Here is a 17,623-nt window from a genome sequence, read left to right as displayed (position 1 = left end):
GGTGGGGTGGGCGGAGCCAGAGCATCTCTAAGGCGGCTACAGCAAGCTTTCCAACAAGGTTCCTCTGTACCTTTCCCTTAAACGGGCACCAGGAACGAATCACAGAGACTAATAACTCTGTACAGGGCTTATTTCTTCAGGGACTTCAAGCAGCAGGGAAATGACATGACACCATTAAATTTTAGAAGTAAAACGTCCTGGCAAAGTGACAATGGACACTTTGTGACATTGCGTATGCCTATAAATTTGTGAGAATTATTCAATAGGCTGAGTACGTGAAGTTCATCCCAGAGGAAATGGAACCCAAAAGGAAGGGGGTAAGAAGGATCTAGTCTTACCGGGAGCCCAGGGAAGCAGGTTACAGTGGCCACAGAACACCAGTTTAGCACACCTGGATTTGACTCATTTCAGGTACAGAGTATGCGGGCAAGATAACCTCTAAGCCATGCAAGCTAGGGCTGCAGACCCGAGCTGGCCCATTTCTCGGCTTCTGCTCATCCGGGCTCTACTAGGACTGGCTGCAAACAGGGATCCTTGCACATGACTTGGCTGGGCTCCTGGCTCCTAGCAGAAGGCTCAAGGCCAGCGTGTAAGCTGTGCTTTGTGCACACTGCTGCTGTAGGCTGTTGCCAGCTGGCATCACGAAAGCATTCGTTGATTCAATGCTTCCTGAGACCTACAATGGTGCCCATCACAGCCCAAGGTCTTGGCTTCATTCAGCCCTCAAAGCCTGCGTTGCATGCACTTTCTATGCCTTCTGAAAGCGCCTGTCCTCACCCCATTCTGACAGCGGCAAGGGGAAGTATCTATTTTCATCACTGCCTTCATTCAAACCTCCCAGCTACCAAGGTTGCTGATGGGAGCACCAGCTTAAAGCACCAGCTGGCAAGCTGGGCACTAACTGCAGGCAACATGCGGGGTGCGGAACATGTCTTCTTTGAAAGGCACAAGTACTCGAGCTGTTCCCTGGCAGGGGAAAAAGGGAGGATGGGTTCTTGGGGGTGTACAGTATGCCTTTCCACGTTGTACCCAGCACGACTGAGCAGAAAACGCTCTGTCCTGTAGTACAAGCTGTGAGCATCCTTAGCCAGCAGGTGTGAGTAGTCTGCGCATGACAAGAGCAGGAGAGATGAGGGGAGAGGGAGATGCTCTCCACATGCTCCCAGGCACACTGAAATGAAGGCTGTCAGGCCGCTCCTTACCCTTGAGACAGGGAATAAGTGCAGAGGAAGAGGTGTGGATAGGAAGCAGTCTACATGAAAGAGTATTTATTGAAAACACATCACTGACAGGAAGCTCCTGGCTGCTCTGCTCTCTGGTTACACTCACAGCTCATGACTGAGAGCACTACAGTTTTGTTCTCGATTTTATTTTCCCTTAAACATTCTATCCTAAGATAGGAAGATCTTATATAAATATATATACATGTCTGTATAAGTATGGCCTATAGTAAAGAAAATATATAGTACACTCTTCACTGGGTAGTACCCACCATGCCAGGCTACCAGTACTGAGTACCACCATGGTAACATGCGTCCAAGGAAAGAGGCTGTGCGTGGGCTTCCAGTGCTGCAGCACCAATGAAGGCCGTGGCACAGCTGTGGCCCCAGCCGCTGTGAAATCATGGCTAATGGCAGAAACCACAGCGCCAGGAAGGGGAGAAAGGGAAGGCAACGCCCCTGTCTGAGGCAGGAGGGAAGCAAACGGGAGGGGGGGGGGCCTGTAACTGAGGGAGCTTGGGAATATTGTCCCTCAGCAAGGACGAGAGAGGACTGGAGGGGTGGGGGGAGCCAGAGGCCTCAGCCTGCCTTTCCCTGCAGCGTTCAGCTAAAGCCTAAGAGAGCAGGACTCAGGCTGGAGGCCTCTGCCTGGCCAGGATGAGGCTGAGGGCTTGGGGCAAAATTACTACCTGTCCTGATACCTGCAAGGATAAGAGAGACCGGCGTCTCTAGAGACTAGAGATGGTAGGGCCAAACCCCAGAGGCAGCAGCATGAGGCACAGGACGAGGCTAGGATGAGCCCTCAGAGACCTATTAAGCAGGAGCTCAAGGCCTGTTCTTGCCTGAGCCCCCTGACGACAGTCACTCCGAGGCTGTCACCGAGCTCGCCAGGCCTCTTGCCCCCATGGTCAGCCTTTCATGGACCAGCTTCGGCTCCAACAAACCAGAGAGGAGGCTTGAAAGGAAAGGGGATGGCTGTCAGTAGGTCCAGTACCAGATGCAGATGCGACTCAGAGCGGGAGGCAAGAGCAGCATGAGTTCACTCCTCCAAGCCCGACCCAGGCTCTGTGGTGCTGAGGAGGGCAGCATGCCCTGACTTCATGACTCCTGGTGGATGGGACAGAGAGAAGCTCTGGGTCCCACTGGCTCTGAGGAGTAGTTACCACAATCACTACAGAGTTTGTACAAGTGGAGGGCAAGGCGTGGGCTGCCAGTGTCTCTCCTGGGCCCCAGTCCCTTCCCGCTCAGCCATAGTGATAGACGAAGTCATAGCTGCTGGGCTCCTTGGGGACCGGAGGTGGCGCCTCGGGGATCTGAATGTTCTCCAAGTCCAGAAGCCGCAGCTTCATCTCCATGCTCAGCAGTGTGTCCAAGTCGCTCTTGGTTAGCTCGCTGGACATATCCTTCCCCAGGAGAGCGCTGAGTCCATCAATCCAGATGCAGTACTGTGGGCAAGTTGCAAATGTGACACAGTGGCCCTGGGGGCTGCAGTGGGACTCACAGCAGTGCTGTTGGGTACCATTCAAAATATGCAAAACTCATGGGAGACAAGAGCAAGGGAAGCAGGAAGATGAGCATCATATCAGCTGATAGTGTCTGGGGGACGCATGTGGGAATTTTAAAAATAATAGGAAATGTGATCTACAATGCAGTTCTGGAGACCAAGAGAACAGAAACCAGGACTGGAGCAGAAAACACACTCAATGAAAACATACACACTCAATGAACACACACTCAATGAACACACACACACACACTCAATGAACACACATACTCAATGAACACACACACACTCAATGAAAATACACACATTCAATAAAAACACGCATTCAATGAACACACACTCAATGAACACACACACTCAATGAACACACACTCAATGAACACACACACATATTCAATGAAAACACGCACACACTCAATGAACACACTTAATGAACACACACATTCAATGAGCACACACACTCAATGAACACACACACTCAATGAACACACACATTCAATGAGCACACACTCAACACACACAATGAACACACTCAATGAGCACACACTCAACACACACACTCAATGAACACACTCAATGAGCACACACACTCAATGAACACACTCAATGAGCACACACACTCAATGAGCACACACACTCAATGAACACACTCAATGAGCACACACACTCAATGAACACACTCAATGAGCACACACACTCAATGAAACGAGCAGGAAGCACGCAGGGACTCAGAGTTGCAATTTAGTTTAGTTAAAGAAGAAAACTCAGCTGGGCGTGGTGGCCCATGCCTTTGATCCCAGCACTCGGGAGGCAGAGGCAGGCGGATTTCTGAGTTCAGCCTGGTCTACAGAGTGAGTTCTAGGACAGCCAGGGCTACCCAGAGAAACCCTGTCTCGAAACAAAACAAAAACAAATACCCATGTTTTAAAGGGAAGTACAAAAGAAACTGACATAACTACATGATGGAACATGCTTATAACATCAATGCGTTTAGGAGACAAAGGTAGGCTAACCTAAGCTACAGGAAGTTTGGGATTAGACCTTGTCTCAGAAAAACAAAACCTAAGCCAGAGGCTCCCAGAATGCACATGTATTGTGTATGTGTAGAGCAGAAGCTCTGCCCTGCAGCCTTCTGCTGCTGCTCTCCTTGGTGCCTAGCTCATTGCGCTCCATCATCCCAACAGAGCCCTGCTGGCCCAAGGTCCTCTCCTCTTGACCCCAAGTGCTCAATAACAGGCCCTCAATTAACAACGAGTTGACTGAGTTGGGCACTAACACCTTCCTGGTCTTCAGGTGAACTGGGAGTCCCTTGTTAGGAGGGGCAGATCCATCTGGCTCCACAGCCTGACCAGGTTGGCTCCAGGTAACTGGGATTCAACTCTCCTGGGAAAAGTGACTGCAAGATTACAAAGAGGAAAACCCTCCCTGTGCCAGGACAACTGCTCTAAGGCACAAAGTGAAAGGCTGGGTGTGGTAGCGCAAAGTTCTAATCCCAGCCCTCTGGAAGCAGAGGAAGACAGACCTCTGTGTATTAGAGGCTGGCCTTGTCTGTCTGTCTGTCTCTCTCTCTCTTTCTCTCTCTCTCACACACACACACACACACACACACACAGAGAGAGAGAGAGAGAGAGAGAGAGAGAGAGAGAGAGAGAGAGAGACGCACACACACACAGAGTAAAATGGTAAAGTGGGCAGTCCAGCCCAGTGGTAAAAGGCCCAAAGACTTAGCAATCCATTTTGACTGCCTGGCTTGTGGGGATACCACTGTGCTGGCCACACCTCCTCACAGTGAGGGCACTGGTGTTCAAGGCAGTGTGGCACACTACTTACCTCATATTTGTTGGGAGCAATGAAATTCAGTGTCTCATCAGGATCATACAGGATGGAGAAGGCCAATTCCAACACCTCCTGCAGACAAAAAGCCGGAGTGACTTGGAGCAGTGCCTGGTTATGATGCCACCAAGGTCCCTAAGCATGCACCCAGGTGTGGCTGACCTGGGGCCAGTGTTAACTGAACTTAACCACCCACTCCCTGCCACAGTCACCCTAAGATGTGGTGGTCGTGTTCTCAATTTGGAACTTTGATGGTGATGCCTGCCTGGATCCCAGCAATCGAGAGGTTGCAGATTTGAGGTGAGTCTGGGCTACCTAGGGAGACCCACCCTCCCCCAGGAAGCAACAAACAAAAATTATTGCAGCAAAGTATTTTCAACACTGAGAACATCGAATGTCAGTGCCATATACCACCCTGTGCTTTTATCTTAGAGCCCAAGGTGACCGGTTTCCTCTTTCTATGTTGCTGTACTCGGTACAAAAAAAAACTTCCAGCAAAAACAAACCAGTGATGAGCTGAGACCGTCTGAGCATCAAAACAGTAACTGCAATGCAGAGTCACACGTGACTTACACTCATGTGCTCAGAGTCACACGTGACCGGCTTACATCCATGTGCTCACAGAGTCACACGCGACCGGCTTACACCCATGTGCTCATAGAGTCACATGTGACCAGCTTACACCCATGTGCTCAGAGTCACACGTGAGTGGCTTACACCCATGTTCTCAGAGTCACACGTGAGCAGCTTACACTCATGTGCATGACCAGCTTACACCCATGCACCCAGAGTCACACACGACCTGCTTATGCTTAAACCCATGCACTCATAGACAGACTCAAATGACTGGCTTAAACTCATGCGCTCATAGAACACTAAAAAACATACAACAGAGACATAAAACTTGGTCATGATTGGGTGACTCTTGGAACCAGCTCACTGCTTTAGGAGGAGGTACATGCAAGCGGAGGCAAGCCTTTGGCCTCTCTTGTTCCACCAACTGTGCCACAGGAAGCCAACAGTAGATAAAGGCGGGTTTCTTCACGGAGAAGTGGCTCAGCTCATTAGTAAACGCAGTACCCTAGTGTACAAGGCTTAGCCCTGAACAGCTAGAGTGTGCTGACATGGCAGAGCACCACCCAGCCATTAGGGCCTCCCTCTATAAGCCCCAGTACCATGTAGGATGTGGCCAAGCCAGGACAAAGTCAAACCCGAACCAAATCAAACCTCTAGGTCCCTGGGCCAATTTGCAGATCTGGGACAGAAGAAAAGCACGGAGACCCAGTCAGCAAAACTGAGACTCTGGGAAATGACCACATAAGCAACATGGTCCATTACACTAATAAAGTGAAGACGGGAAAAGGGTGGAGAGGAAGCGCATGAATGAAGGACTCTGAGATGAAGGACACACTACAGCAAGCAAAGCCGCCAGATCCAGCGTGTGCGTGTGTGTGCATGTAACATTTACAAGGCAGCAGGTGGACATTAGAGTAAATGGGGTATTTCATATTGAATAATGGCCTTTTATCTTCTGCTAGGTGTGTCAATGTGACTCCATGGCTATATCCTTCAGAGACGTGTAGGAGACACTCATGAAAGAGATGCTGTGCCACTCGGGGCCTCTTTTTTTTTTTTGGTTTTTTGAGACAGGGTTTCTCTGTATAACTCTGGCTGTCCTGGAACTCACTTTGTAGACCAGGCTGGCCTCGAACTCAGAAATCCGCCTGCCTCGGATCTGTTATATTCTTATAGTGTTCAATGCTCTTAATACTGCTGTATAATTTAAGGTGGGATGAGAGTCCATGTCTGCAGCTGTCAAGGGCAGGGGCTGGGGTTCAGCCCTGCCCTGCCCTGCCCGCCCGCCTGCCTCTCACCTTGTTCTGTTTCAGGGCACTCTTCTCTTTCATGTGAGGACAGTCTTTTCCGGTAACAATGGCCTTAATATCTGCAACAGGAACTGATAGAGAATGGAAATCACTGCCTGGAAGCTGGTGCTGCAAGATGTCAGCACTGTTCGGTGCTGGAAGGGAAGCCCGGGACTTGAGCACCAGGATGTGACAGCTCTCCCAGCTCAGGTGTGCGTGTGTTAGCCTGCCCTGCTCCTCTGTAAACCCCAGCTTCGTCAAAGCTCATGGGTGCTCCTTGGGTTCATCTTTTCAGGGAATAGAGCCTTGGGCACCCGTCTACTTCTTTCCCATAGTGAAGGTGACAAAGTGGCCAAAGCAAGCAGCATCACAGCTAACAACCAAACGGCCACCTGCTAAACGGGGCCTCGTGGGAATGTCTGCACTTCTCAGTCCTCTGTGGATGGAGTGCGGTGTTATCCCATTGTCCCAGATATGAAAGCAGATGAGAATTAATTTACAACATCTAGCCTTAGCAAGTGACAGGGGCTACACCAGGGCTTCCATTTAGACTCTGTAGCTTTAGAGCCTCCACCCACTGCCTTTCCGTGCAGTCTTGTCCTGCCCTTTATGACCCACACACTGCCACAACTGGGATTCAGTAACTCTCCCACCACCCTGAGGTGCACCAGAGAGAGGATCTATAGCAGATGAGCAGACATAGGCTTGAGAGCCAGGACCAGCACTTGGGACACTTGTTGACACACCAACGGAGACATGCACCTACTTTTCTCCTGCAGGGATTCGAATGTCACCTCCCCTTGAGGGTTGTCATCCAAGTCACCGTAATGCAAAACCTTGTGGTTCAGTGCCAAGCGGCAGTGCCAGAACCTCTCTGGGAAACAAGGACGATAAGCAGGTGAGACATGGGCAGTGCTGGGCAAAGGGGTGCCGTACAGAGTCAGGTACCCAGGCAAGCACCCCTGGCAGACTACCCATGCTCCAGCCACCCCCTTACCTTGCCGACGACGGTTCCCGATTTTCCGGAAGCTGCTGCCCTCACACAGCCGGTTCAGGCGCTGTTGCTTGATCAGTTCCAGGATCTCAGGCTGTATCTTCTCTCGAAGCTCCCTGCAGGCACATTCACCCACTCAGTGTAAGACTGCGGGAGAGCGGTGCTCTCGGAGGTGGAACTGGCAGGCTGCCTTCCTCACGGGCCCTCTCAGCTGACACTTACACAATTGGCGGGGACTGGAAGTCATCCTGGCTCATCCTCTCAGACTGGCGCAACCGCAGAATTTCTGAGTAGCTCAGGCTACGAAGTTTACTCTTGAACTGATCCAAAGAGTTGGGTTTAGAGGGCAGAGCCCGGGTGATCTGCTCTCGGACAACTTGCATAACCTGGGCAAAAAAGGAAGGCACAGACCGCTCTGACAATGGCCAACTAGAGATGAAGACTCTCCCTCACTCGGTGTCTCCAGCAGAGTGGGCAACACAGAGTCCTGACTTCCTAGTGGACACCTCAGGTGGGGACTCAGGTCACATGACAGTGACAGGAGTTTCCTTTTCACACACATCAGGGAATGGGTTCTGATGTCAACTCTTAAACACTTAATCCTTCACTGACTCTGTCAGCAAGATGAGCTGTGCTCAGGCCTCCATCTCCCTCATCTCTACAGAGAGAGAGGCAGCTGCCTGTACACTATGCTATTAAGAACAGGAGATTCAGCATGGAAGGCAGGCACAACACCCAGCACACAGGGTGCTACGATGTGACAACTTCCTTAAACAACTGTGAGAAGAGAGTCTGCCTACCCAGTGTGCATGTGCGGGGCATGAGCCTACTGAGGAAAGGACACGCTCAGAAAGAACTAATGAGGACATGTGTGTGCACACACATCCTTAAAAACTCACTCTCACACAGACACACTCACACAGACACACACACACACACACTCTCATACACAGACACACATTCACTTACACAGGCAAAGAGCAACAGAGAGACAGGAAGAGTCTTATAGGCACCTCTTCTTTATATTTCCCAAGGTTTGTTGTTTTGTTTTACTTTTTTTGAGACAGGGTCTTGCTACGCAGGCCAGGCTGACTTAGAATTCATGCCCGCCAGCCTCACGTGCATGCGCCTATGTCAGCTCACCTCCAATGCTTCCCCAATGGGATGGTCAGCCTCAAAACAGAGTTCCTTGGCTGTCAGCTTGTGAGGGCCTAGCACAGTGCTCCACTCCGGGGCACTTGGAGCACCGAGGCCCAAGAGGCACCGTGATGTGCACAGCATGCTGCCCTTCCTGCCTTGTTGACACTGGCTGTTCACAGGACTCATCTACCACACTGTAGCCATGGACAGGCCCAGCCCTTCTGCCCCGCTATTTCCCTGACCCCTGTGGAGGACAGCGGCAGGTTCTAGCTTTCCCAGATAGACACAGGTCTTGGGCATCATGGGGAAGATGCCCGTTCAAGGTTACAAAGGGAGTCACGACAGCTGAGACTCAGGCTCTCTAGTACTTCGACCTTGTGACACAGCGCTGCTGGCCAGGCTGGTTTTCCAGCTCAGGGATTCCCCAGGCGCTGGCCAGCTGTCAGAGGCTGTCTCGTGGTCCTCTCCCAGCAGCCTCTGGGTGGCTCGGCAGCACTGACCTTGTTGAAATCCTCAGCTGTCGCCCTCATCTCCTTCCAGGTCTTGTTCAGCAGCTGGATGCAGATCCCGAAGAGTTCCTCAAAGGCTCGGTCGTGGGTGAAGAACATGGGGTGGTAGTCATTGCGCCCTTCATTAGCTGTGGAGAAGAAACTGTAAGCGCGAAGGCTCGGCCATCAGGCACCCAGGGTACCCACCTGGCAACCCTGAATTCCCTGCACTCAAGTCATGAGGACAAAGAAAACAGACCATGATGACAGTCATCAAGGAGCAGAAGGGGCTTTCCTCAAGCCCTTAGCTCTCCACCCTGTTACAAACTCAGCCAGCCCTTACACACAGCACTGGGGAGCTTTGGAGACACCTCAGATCATGAGCTCACAGAACAGCAGCTACGATCACCACGGATGGGGGTGGGAGTAAGAACAATGTCCCCCGCCTAAGGCCCTCTGGTCCCTCCTGACATCTGGCTGTGGTCACCTCTAGCTGGAGACTGGCTGCTGCAGACTTACGGAGCTCCCCGACCTGCAGGATCTCACAGAGCATCTTGGTGAGCTCGATGGCACTGCGGCCAAACGGACACTCGTGTTTGTCCTCCCGACTGCTGTTCTCCAGCACGATCTACAAGCAGAGAGGATGTGGGGGGTGAAGGGAGGCGGGTGTGGATGGGTACCAGGAGTGAGGGGCTGCCCCACCTGGTCTTTACCCGGATGTAGGTGTCCTGGTGGACTTTGGCCAGGTACAGCATGTTGTCCAGCGCCAGCATTCCAGGAGGAGTCTGGGTGAAGTCCAAGGCTGGGTTGATATGGTTCTGGAGAATCCAGGAGAGCGGGTGTGAACTTGGGAGTCCTTGTGTGGAGTGACCTGGGGGCAGCCTGTCCTCCCTTTGTCTCAGCTCTACCCTAGCTCGTCTGGCTCCTGGAGCACTGGACTAAGGCTGCTTCATCCTACCACGTAGGTACACAGTACAGTTAAACCAGCTCATCTCATTCCCAGCTGAGCCATGTTTAACCTGACCACAGTCAATTGCAGCTGTGTGACGAGCAAGCTGCCTTGCTGAGTTGATTCACACAGGCTGCAGTGGGTGCCATCCCTTCCTTTCCACTGTGGGAGAGGGGTAGGGAAATGAAAGGTGGAGGCTAAACCTTAGCACCATTAAGGTGAGAAGAGAACACCAGAACTTTATCCTCTGCAGGCATATGGTCCCCTTTCCCTCCAGAGGCTGGCTTTCTGGGCCTGCAATTGATGGATCTGGTTTACGCCCACCGAGTGGCCACAGCTAAGGCAAGCCAAAGGCCCTCATCTCTTTGTGTCTGTCACTCCAGGGCTGTCACTATGGAGGGGAAGTTGCCAGGGCGGAGAAGACACTTTGGTACTTACGGTGAAGCCCAGCATTTTATAGTCCTTGGTATACATGGCCTTGCGCTTTTCAGTCCCACTCCCGGGGACGTTGCTGGGGTCCGACTCTGCGTCGAAGGCGATCCTCCTCAGTTCGAATATGATGTCTCTCTGAGCCTGGGAGGGAGAGGGCGGTAGGCAGGGCAGTCAGCTCCCAAGAGAAGCAGGGAAGAGAAAGAGCAGGGCATGTGCTCCCAAGCCAGTCTCTAGGGATGGACCAGCAGGAGGATGGAAGGACAGAAGAGGCCTTTGTCCCAAGTCCTCAGGAGATGTGGCCCACACTAGTTTTGAGGAGACCACTTCCCACAGCATTCTCAGCACACACTGTAGGCAGAAAGACCACAGCCATGAAGGAACAGCACAGCTTATACCAGGATGGCCCCCAGCACCTGCCTGGTCATTGGGATCCATCTTGGTCATCATTCTTTCTTCCAGAAGGTTAAAGGTCAAGACCTGAAGGACATACAGCTGATGGGCCATCTCTGTTTTGATTGGACGATTCCCTCTGATCACATGCTAGAGAAAGAAAGGCAGAAGCAGGCACAGACTCAGTGCACTGTCTTTCCTAGAGAGCCGTGTCCGTGTCCGTGTGTGTGTGTGTGTGTGTGTGTGTGTATGTGTGTTAAGCACACTGGACAAGGATCTTTTCCTTCCAGTCTCGGTGCCTGCATGTTCTTGAGTGGAAGGGGGCTAGACTAGGCCAGAGTAGGTTCATGCAGGCCTTCCTCTCCACTTTTGGGCAGAGGAAGTGGAACAGAGAATGACGGTTCAACCTCAGACACCAGAGGTGGGGGTGGGAGGGGGCCCAGAGAGAGAGAGGGGGTCAGGGAGAGAGCAGGCCAGCAGAGCTAAACCCAGCCAGGCTTGCCCCTCATAGGACTAAAGCCAAGGCACCAGCGAGCACGTGGAAAAGGGCCACTGCTAGACAGGCTCGAGGCTAGGCCACCCTAAGTGACATGGAGCCACCTATAAGGAAGGACACTGGCTTTCCTAGGCACCCTCACACACCCTCCCCATCCTTTCCTTTCCTGTCACCCCATGTCAGCCCCTGCCTGTCCTTCAGCCATCCCTTATCCTTCCAATGCCAGCTCAGCAAATCCCTCTGACCTGGCGCCCCAGCCTCCCTCATCTTCTCACCTTCTGACTATTTCTCTCTTTCTCCCTGGCTATCTTGGCTAATCACTTTGGGTATCTTATGTGGGTCTCCAACCTGTCCTTAACCCCACAACAGCCTGCTTTTCCTCCTGGCTTCCTGGACTTCCCAACCAACGCATCGTGAATTCTGTCACCCGGGGACCCTGTGCAGCTTCTACCATGTCCCTACCCGTGTCCTTCAGGTCTTACTCAGTAGCCCTGACTCTAGAACCTCCCTGGACGGTGTAGCAGCCACTAGTCACTTGTGGGCATTTGTGTGCCTAACACGGCCCGGGCCAGCAGCACAGCACTGAGTGCTACATCTCTGCAGAGCTCCCTGGAGTTGGCCCGCCCACCCCTGCCTTGCCTCGAGACCAGCCTTTTGGCAACCTGTGCCATACAAGTTGATGATCCTAGGCTCACATGGCTGGTGGATACTAGCCAGGTCCAAACTACAGTACGTGCTGTCTCCAACACACCAGTCCTGGGAGCCTTAGTGTGAAGTGAGAAGGCTGTGTCCCTGATGCGCCATGAATGAAACATTGCATACTGAAATGCTTTTGTATCATGGGTTACATTTCCCGGCCGCCAACCTTCATTTCCCTATTCCTTTAGCCCTGCTGATGGACCACCTCTAAGCCCATGCATGCAGCACTGAGTTGCACTTCTCCACCAACCCTACCCTACCTAGGCCTCACCCTCAGCTTGGCCCTCAGGCTTTCTGCTCATCTCTGCTACCCAGTACAGTTCCCAAAGCCACACACAGGATGAATCCCACTGAAATTATCACCCACTCAGGCCCCCAGTCTTTCCAGGAAGCGTCCTCTCTGGACAGAACTTCCGCAAGCTGAACACGCACAGAGCCTGCCCTGCCCAGCTGCCTTCAGAACAGAACTGGGATGGCTCCTGCCCTCCAGGTCCTGCTGACATCCACATGCCCTCTCCACCTCTCCCGCATGTCTCTTGCTAGTTCAAACTCAGGGGCCCTCTCCAGCCCCCACACTCCTGCTCTTCTCCTATGCTCTCACAGCCTGGGGCTTGGCCTCCTGCTGGCCTCCATTACAGCTCATCCTCCACCTTGCTCCAAACCCCTGTCAACTGCTCCCTCCCCCTCCGCCCACTGCTCTGAAAGTCCACCTCTAGTCCTTCCCCCTCACGGCTCACAAGATGGCTATGTAGAAAGGGAAGCGGCAGTGGCTCCTGGGCTTTGTTCATGGTTCTCAGGCGAGGGGGAGGAAGTGTTCTACCAGCCATGGCTGCAGCTCTCTGGCTTCATTAGACAGCATGTGTAGGTACTGCCTGCCAAGTCAGTTAAGGCCAGAGGCTCAGCTGTCTACTCGGTGCGACCCTCTTCTGATCCATCAAGCTAAGCCTCAAACTCAGATTTTTCCCAGAAATGCCTCCCCATGCCCACATGTAGAGCGGGTACCTAAGCAGCAGTTCTGGAGTTCCCACAGCATGGGCACTCCCCATTCCACATCTGTTGGAAGGGAGCAGGGTTGCAGTGACTTGGGGATCAAGTCACACAAGGTAAAGCCATCGGAGTCTGCAGGTTTGCTTAGAGCTTTCTTCTAGAGCTCTGTTACCACACACATGCACACACAAATGTGTACACACACACACACACACACACACTTGCTGCCCACAGCTGCCATGCACCCTGTCAGGCATGGTCTATGTATTAGCTCCTTCAGTCTTCACACCCAGCTAAGCAAATCAAAGCCCAGGGACACAGGGTCAACCGCTCAGGATCAAAGCAGACTGGAAAATGGCCAAAGCCACTGTCAGCGTCGAATCTTTCACGCTTGACTCTGATGTTCTGTCTGTTACCTTCACTGCCGTCTCTGGATTTTCCTCTGTTTTTGACAACTAATCAACTCTTTTCCTTTTGGGCTTGGGCTTGGCTCCTGTCCTCACCCCACTTGCTGCCCTCACACAACCCCCCCCACCACTACGGTAATAAGAGCGAACACCTTCCCAGACTCCTCTCGAGCCCACCAGCAAGTACTCAGTTCACGGCGACGTAGAGTCCAGTTGTACCTATGCCACAGCCTGACCCTCCCAGGGCTGTGCTGGGAGGGAGACTAAGGTCTAACCTCGTGTCTTGCCTGGGTGCCTAACACTTGAGAAGCTGCCAGCTTCTAGAAAGGCTTCTTGACTTCCCCTGCAAAGCAGATCTCACTGGTCCTGCCCTCCCTCTCCTGGCCAGAGCTGTGCTGGGCCCCACCTTCCCCAGCAGAGCACAAGGCTTCAGGAGTTCTGCGTGCTCCAGGTCTCAGCCCACTCAGCTGGTTTAACAGGTCTATATTGTAACAGGCAGTGGAGAAGGCCTTCCCCTTCTCCCTGGAGGGGCTGCAATCTCTTGGGGACCATGGGGGATGGCTTCCTAGATGCAGCTTGGCTCAGAGGAGTCCAAAAGAAAGCTCAGTGTTCCGAAGTACCCAGCACCTGTTAGTAAGCCCCCTCCCCCACCCCCAATGGTGACAGTCACAGCCCGCCCTCCTTGGGATGGTGAGGATCACCAGCAGCAGGAAGAAGCATTAACAAAAGGCAGTCACTGGGAACTCACGTTCAGGATTATGGACCGAAGGTGCTTCTGTGCAAAGGCATTGGCCATGTCCTAGGGAGGGAAACCAACACACGTAAGGCAAGGCAGGTGGCATCTGTGACTGCTGTCAGGGGAAAGGTCCTCACAACTCGAATGCCTCTCCTTTCAAATGAATGGTGAAGAAATCCACTGGCCATCAAATGTGTTTTACTCTAAAACTTTCCCTGCTTTTTTCATGAATGCAAATGAACTCAGTTTCCCTTCCTCCGGGCACAATAACGCCTCATGTCTTCACGAGACTTGGATTGCTTGAGGACAAGACACATGTGTTACAAGCATGCTGGTGACAGACACTGCACGCAGAGCACACGGCAGGACATGCACCACTCCAGGCAGATGGCCACAGCTGAAGAACCCTGGGCAGCAGACTGGGCTGTGGGAGGGGGTATGGTTGCTGTGAGACGGGGGTACGGTTGCTGTGAGACGGGGGTACGGTTGCTGTGAGACAGGGGTATGGTTGCTCAAACCTCACTGAGAGAGTCACGTGTTGTGGGCCTTTGGGTAACATTTCACATCAGATTCACCTGTCCATCATATTTGGCTCAAACTTCAACAGTAACATTTTAATTATTAAGTATCCAGGGAATAAAGTATTCTAGTAATACTTGAGTCCTCCACAGAGATCTAAGGGTCCCATCAGCACCATTTTGACCATCTTTTAAAAAGATACAAGAAGGAATGCAGTGGTTATCATTCAAGCCTTTTCCAAGTCTGCTGGCGGTCGCTCTGCAGTGACACTCGCTCTGAGGGGCTGTTAAATTTCACCCATATCAGGATGTTTCTAATTTTCTGACAACTTTTCTCAATTTTTCAGTCCATTCCTTCTGATGTCAGCAACCTGTCTTAGTGATGTTAGTTACAGCGACAACTCCCTTCTAAGACACTGCCTTCAGTCACCTTTATTGATGGCGGTGAATTAGTGGGTCTGGGTGGGCGGGGTGGCTGCTGTCCAGTGACCTCTCTCCTATATTTCTAAACCTCTGTCCATGTTATAGATGTCTGGCCAGGAGCATCCAGGTTTATTGTGTACCCCTGAGCATATCTTGGCTAGAAGAGGAAGATGGCGCCTGGACACTTCCCAGATACCAGATGGGACTAAACCCTGGGTGGGCAAGTCTCAGATAGACACCTGCCAGCAGAAGCTGAGATGTGAAAGCCTGTGATGAGCTTCTCCTTGGTGCTGGGGTGGGGAGCAACACGCTCCTGCATGTCCTCACAAGGTGGCCTTCTCCAGTGTCCCCCTAACTAAGATCTTAAAAGTTGATGTGAATGTGTGTTTTGACTCTGTGTGTGTGTGTGTGTGTGTGTGTGTGTGTGCGCGCATGTGTTTGTGTGTGTGTGTGTGTGTGTGTTACCTGAGAGAGCCAGAAGAGGGTGTAAGTAAACTGTATAACCCTACTCAATTATCTATTTAGGAAAATCCAGAAAAGGCCTGGACACCCTCACTCCAGCTTTGGCAGCCAGGAGGCTCCGCATTATTGGGATCATACTGAAGAAAGTCAGGCTGCCTCTGCATCTGACACCAAGCTCATCCCAGACTCCCTCAAAGGCATCATGACGGAAAGCCTGGCCACTCTCCCTTCCATGACTGTCACCTCCAGTGGCTTTCTGGCATTCCAATATGATGGGCATATGCTATCTTCCCATGGGCCTGGTTCCCTGAGCAGCCAGTCCAGCCTGTATGCTTCCTGCCCAGCTTTGACCTCCCCACCAGGAAGAGCCGGCCCTCTACAACAGCGGTGCTACTTACAGTGACGGGCAGGTCTAGAGGGTTAAGGTGCTTGTCCTGCCAGCAGAAAGCAAAAAGCACAGAGAGAAGCAGACAGGATGAGCTTTTTGGCTTACAACGAAACAGAGACAGGAAGGAGATGCTCACGGAGCCACCCCATCCAGACAGAAGGAGATGATCACAGAGCCACCCCATCCAGACAGAAGGAGATGCTCACAGAGCCACCCCATCCAGACAGAAGGAGATGATCACAGAGCCACACATCCAGACAGGTAAGACAGACAAACTATGGATGCTCTGTTCCTCCCTCTAGTAAGGGAGCTCCTGAGAGCCTGGTGCGTGCGTGACCCCACAGGGACTTCGTTTAGCTGGCCTCGATTACTGACAATCAGGCCTAGGTGTGCTTTCACCAGAGCTCTGGTGTGGTAGGAGGCTTTGAGGTTGCTTGGCTTTGTCCTTTACCTTCATGGAAAGATGAACTCAGCCTGGAAGGCTGAAACAGTCGCCCAGCCAGAGGGAGGACAAGCACTCTGCCCAGGTCCTCCATTCAGGTCCCACACTGTTAAAATAGGGGCCTCGTGTGACCTAGTGACCTCATCATGAGTGAGTGGTCAGGGCAGATGCTGTAACTGCCAACATATAGGTGAGGCCCTCAAGCTGGGACAGGAAGAGCTTGCCAGGACTGCACGGAGCACACAGCTGCTACCAGAGGAAGGCGGCTGAGGGTGTGGACCAGAGACTGCACAGGTGAAGCCTGCTCCTAAGTCCCATGGCCTTCAGACCACAACAGCGGCAGAGGGGCTCCCCTCCCTCTTCTTCCTCTAACTCAGGAGCTAGCACACTGCAGGCATATTGGTGTGGTGTCTGGGTAAACAGTGTGACTGTGACTGGGGACAGCTGTACCTCTGTTTACCTCTTTTGCCTACAACAGCTGAAGCTGAAGAGTTGCTACAAGAAGTGAAAACCGTTTACTCCCTGGCCAATCAGAGGAAAAGCCTGCAGAAATCTGCTTTGACCCAGGAAGCATCAGGTCTCCCACTCCCAGTTCATTCCTAAGGCTTCCCTAACTTAGGAAAAACAACCTGCTGGGTTCTGGCCAGGGAAGGTGAGGAGGGAGCTCCAGGGCCACTGCTAGATCTCTGCTCTTCGCCCCGCAGTGCCTACTCTGCACTGCGGCGGTTCTCTTAGCCGACCCAGAGGAAAGGTTGGAAAGGCAGCCACAGACCTGTCTCTTGTCTTCGGGGGCCTTCAGGAACAGCGCGTTAATCAGAGCAATGGCGTAGGTCTGGATCTCCTGGTTGGAGCTGTGTCAACAGAGATGGAGGCAGGGGGGTCAGAGGACCAAAGAGCAAGATGACGGTGCTCATGACGCTCACACACAGCTTAAAACACATTGTGATCAAAGGACAAGCGGGGACGGCGTCAGAAGAGCATTCCGAGCAGGCGCACGCTTGACCCCACTATTCCACGCAAGGGATGTAGCCAAGGCAGTAATCAGAAAGCTCTGTGTGACTTATTGACAAGCTGTTACGCTGGAGTCTTATGAAGGAGACGGCAATGTTAAGTAATCCAGATGCTCTTCCTAGGGGCTGCTTAACATGGCAGATCCTAAGGGCCTCCGAAAAGTCACGCTTTGGGAGCGAGGATTATTAACCTGGGACTCAGAGATGGGCTTGAGTATCAGTGAAGCCTGGATAGGGTCC

The 17,623-nt window shown here is 52.4% G+C and overlaps 1 protein-coding gene across 3 annotated transcripts in view; it reads right to left on the bottom strand.

Annotated features, from left to right (window-relative positions):
• Nucleotides 1-1,237: 1,237 nt before the first annotated feature.
• Nucleotides 1,238-17,623, bottom strand: part of Elmo2 (engulfment and cell motility 2) — a 40,146-nt gene continuing 23,760 nt past the window's right edge. For 2 of the 3 annotated variants that reach the window (XM_085832339.1, XM_085832348.1), the window contains exons 9-22: nucleotides 17,146-17,224; nucleotides 15,942-15,977; nucleotides 14,153-14,203; nucleotides 10,843-10,965; nucleotides 10,432-10,566; nucleotides 9,758-9,862; nucleotides 9,564-9,672; nucleotides 9,057-9,193; nucleotides 7,639-7,802; nucleotides 7,420-7,532; nucleotides 7,189-7,296; nucleotides 6,432-6,514; nucleotides 4,555-4,632; nucleotides 1,238-2,665 (exon numbers count right to left, since the gene is read on the bottom strand). In XM_085832339.1, the coding sequence (XP_085688465.1) occupies nucleotides 2,465-2,665; nucleotides 4,555-4,632; nucleotides 6,432-6,514; nucleotides 7,189-7,296; nucleotides 7,420-7,532; nucleotides 7,639-7,802; nucleotides 9,057-9,193; nucleotides 9,564-9,672; nucleotides 9,758-9,862; nucleotides 10,432-10,566; nucleotides 10,843-10,965; nucleotides 14,153-14,203; nucleotides 15,942-15,977; nucleotides 17,146-17,224 (1,522 nt within the window). In that variant the 3' untranslated portion in view covers nucleotides 1,238-2,464. The remainder of the gene's footprint in view (nucleotides 2,666-4,554; nucleotides 4,633-6,431; nucleotides 6,515-7,188; nucleotides 7,297-7,419; nucleotides 7,533-7,638; nucleotides 7,803-9,056; nucleotides 9,194-9,563; nucleotides 9,673-9,757; nucleotides 9,863-10,431; nucleotides 10,567-10,842; nucleotides 10,966-14,152; nucleotides 14,204-15,941; nucleotides 15,978-17,145; nucleotides 17,225-17,623) is intronic. The other variant, XM_021186127.2, reaches the window with a different exon arrangement.

Source organism: Mus caroli, unplaced genomic scaffold (genome assembly GCF_978045245.1).
Source record: "Mus caroli unplaced genomic scaffold, Mus_caroli_1 scaffold_2, whole genome shotgun sequence".
NCBI classification, from domain to species: domain Eukaryota; kingdom Metazoa; phylum Chordata; class Mammalia; order Rodentia; family Muridae; genus Mus; species Mus caroli.
Note: the sequence above shows the minus strand (reverse complement) of the source record. Positions and strands in the feature narration are given on the sequence as shown.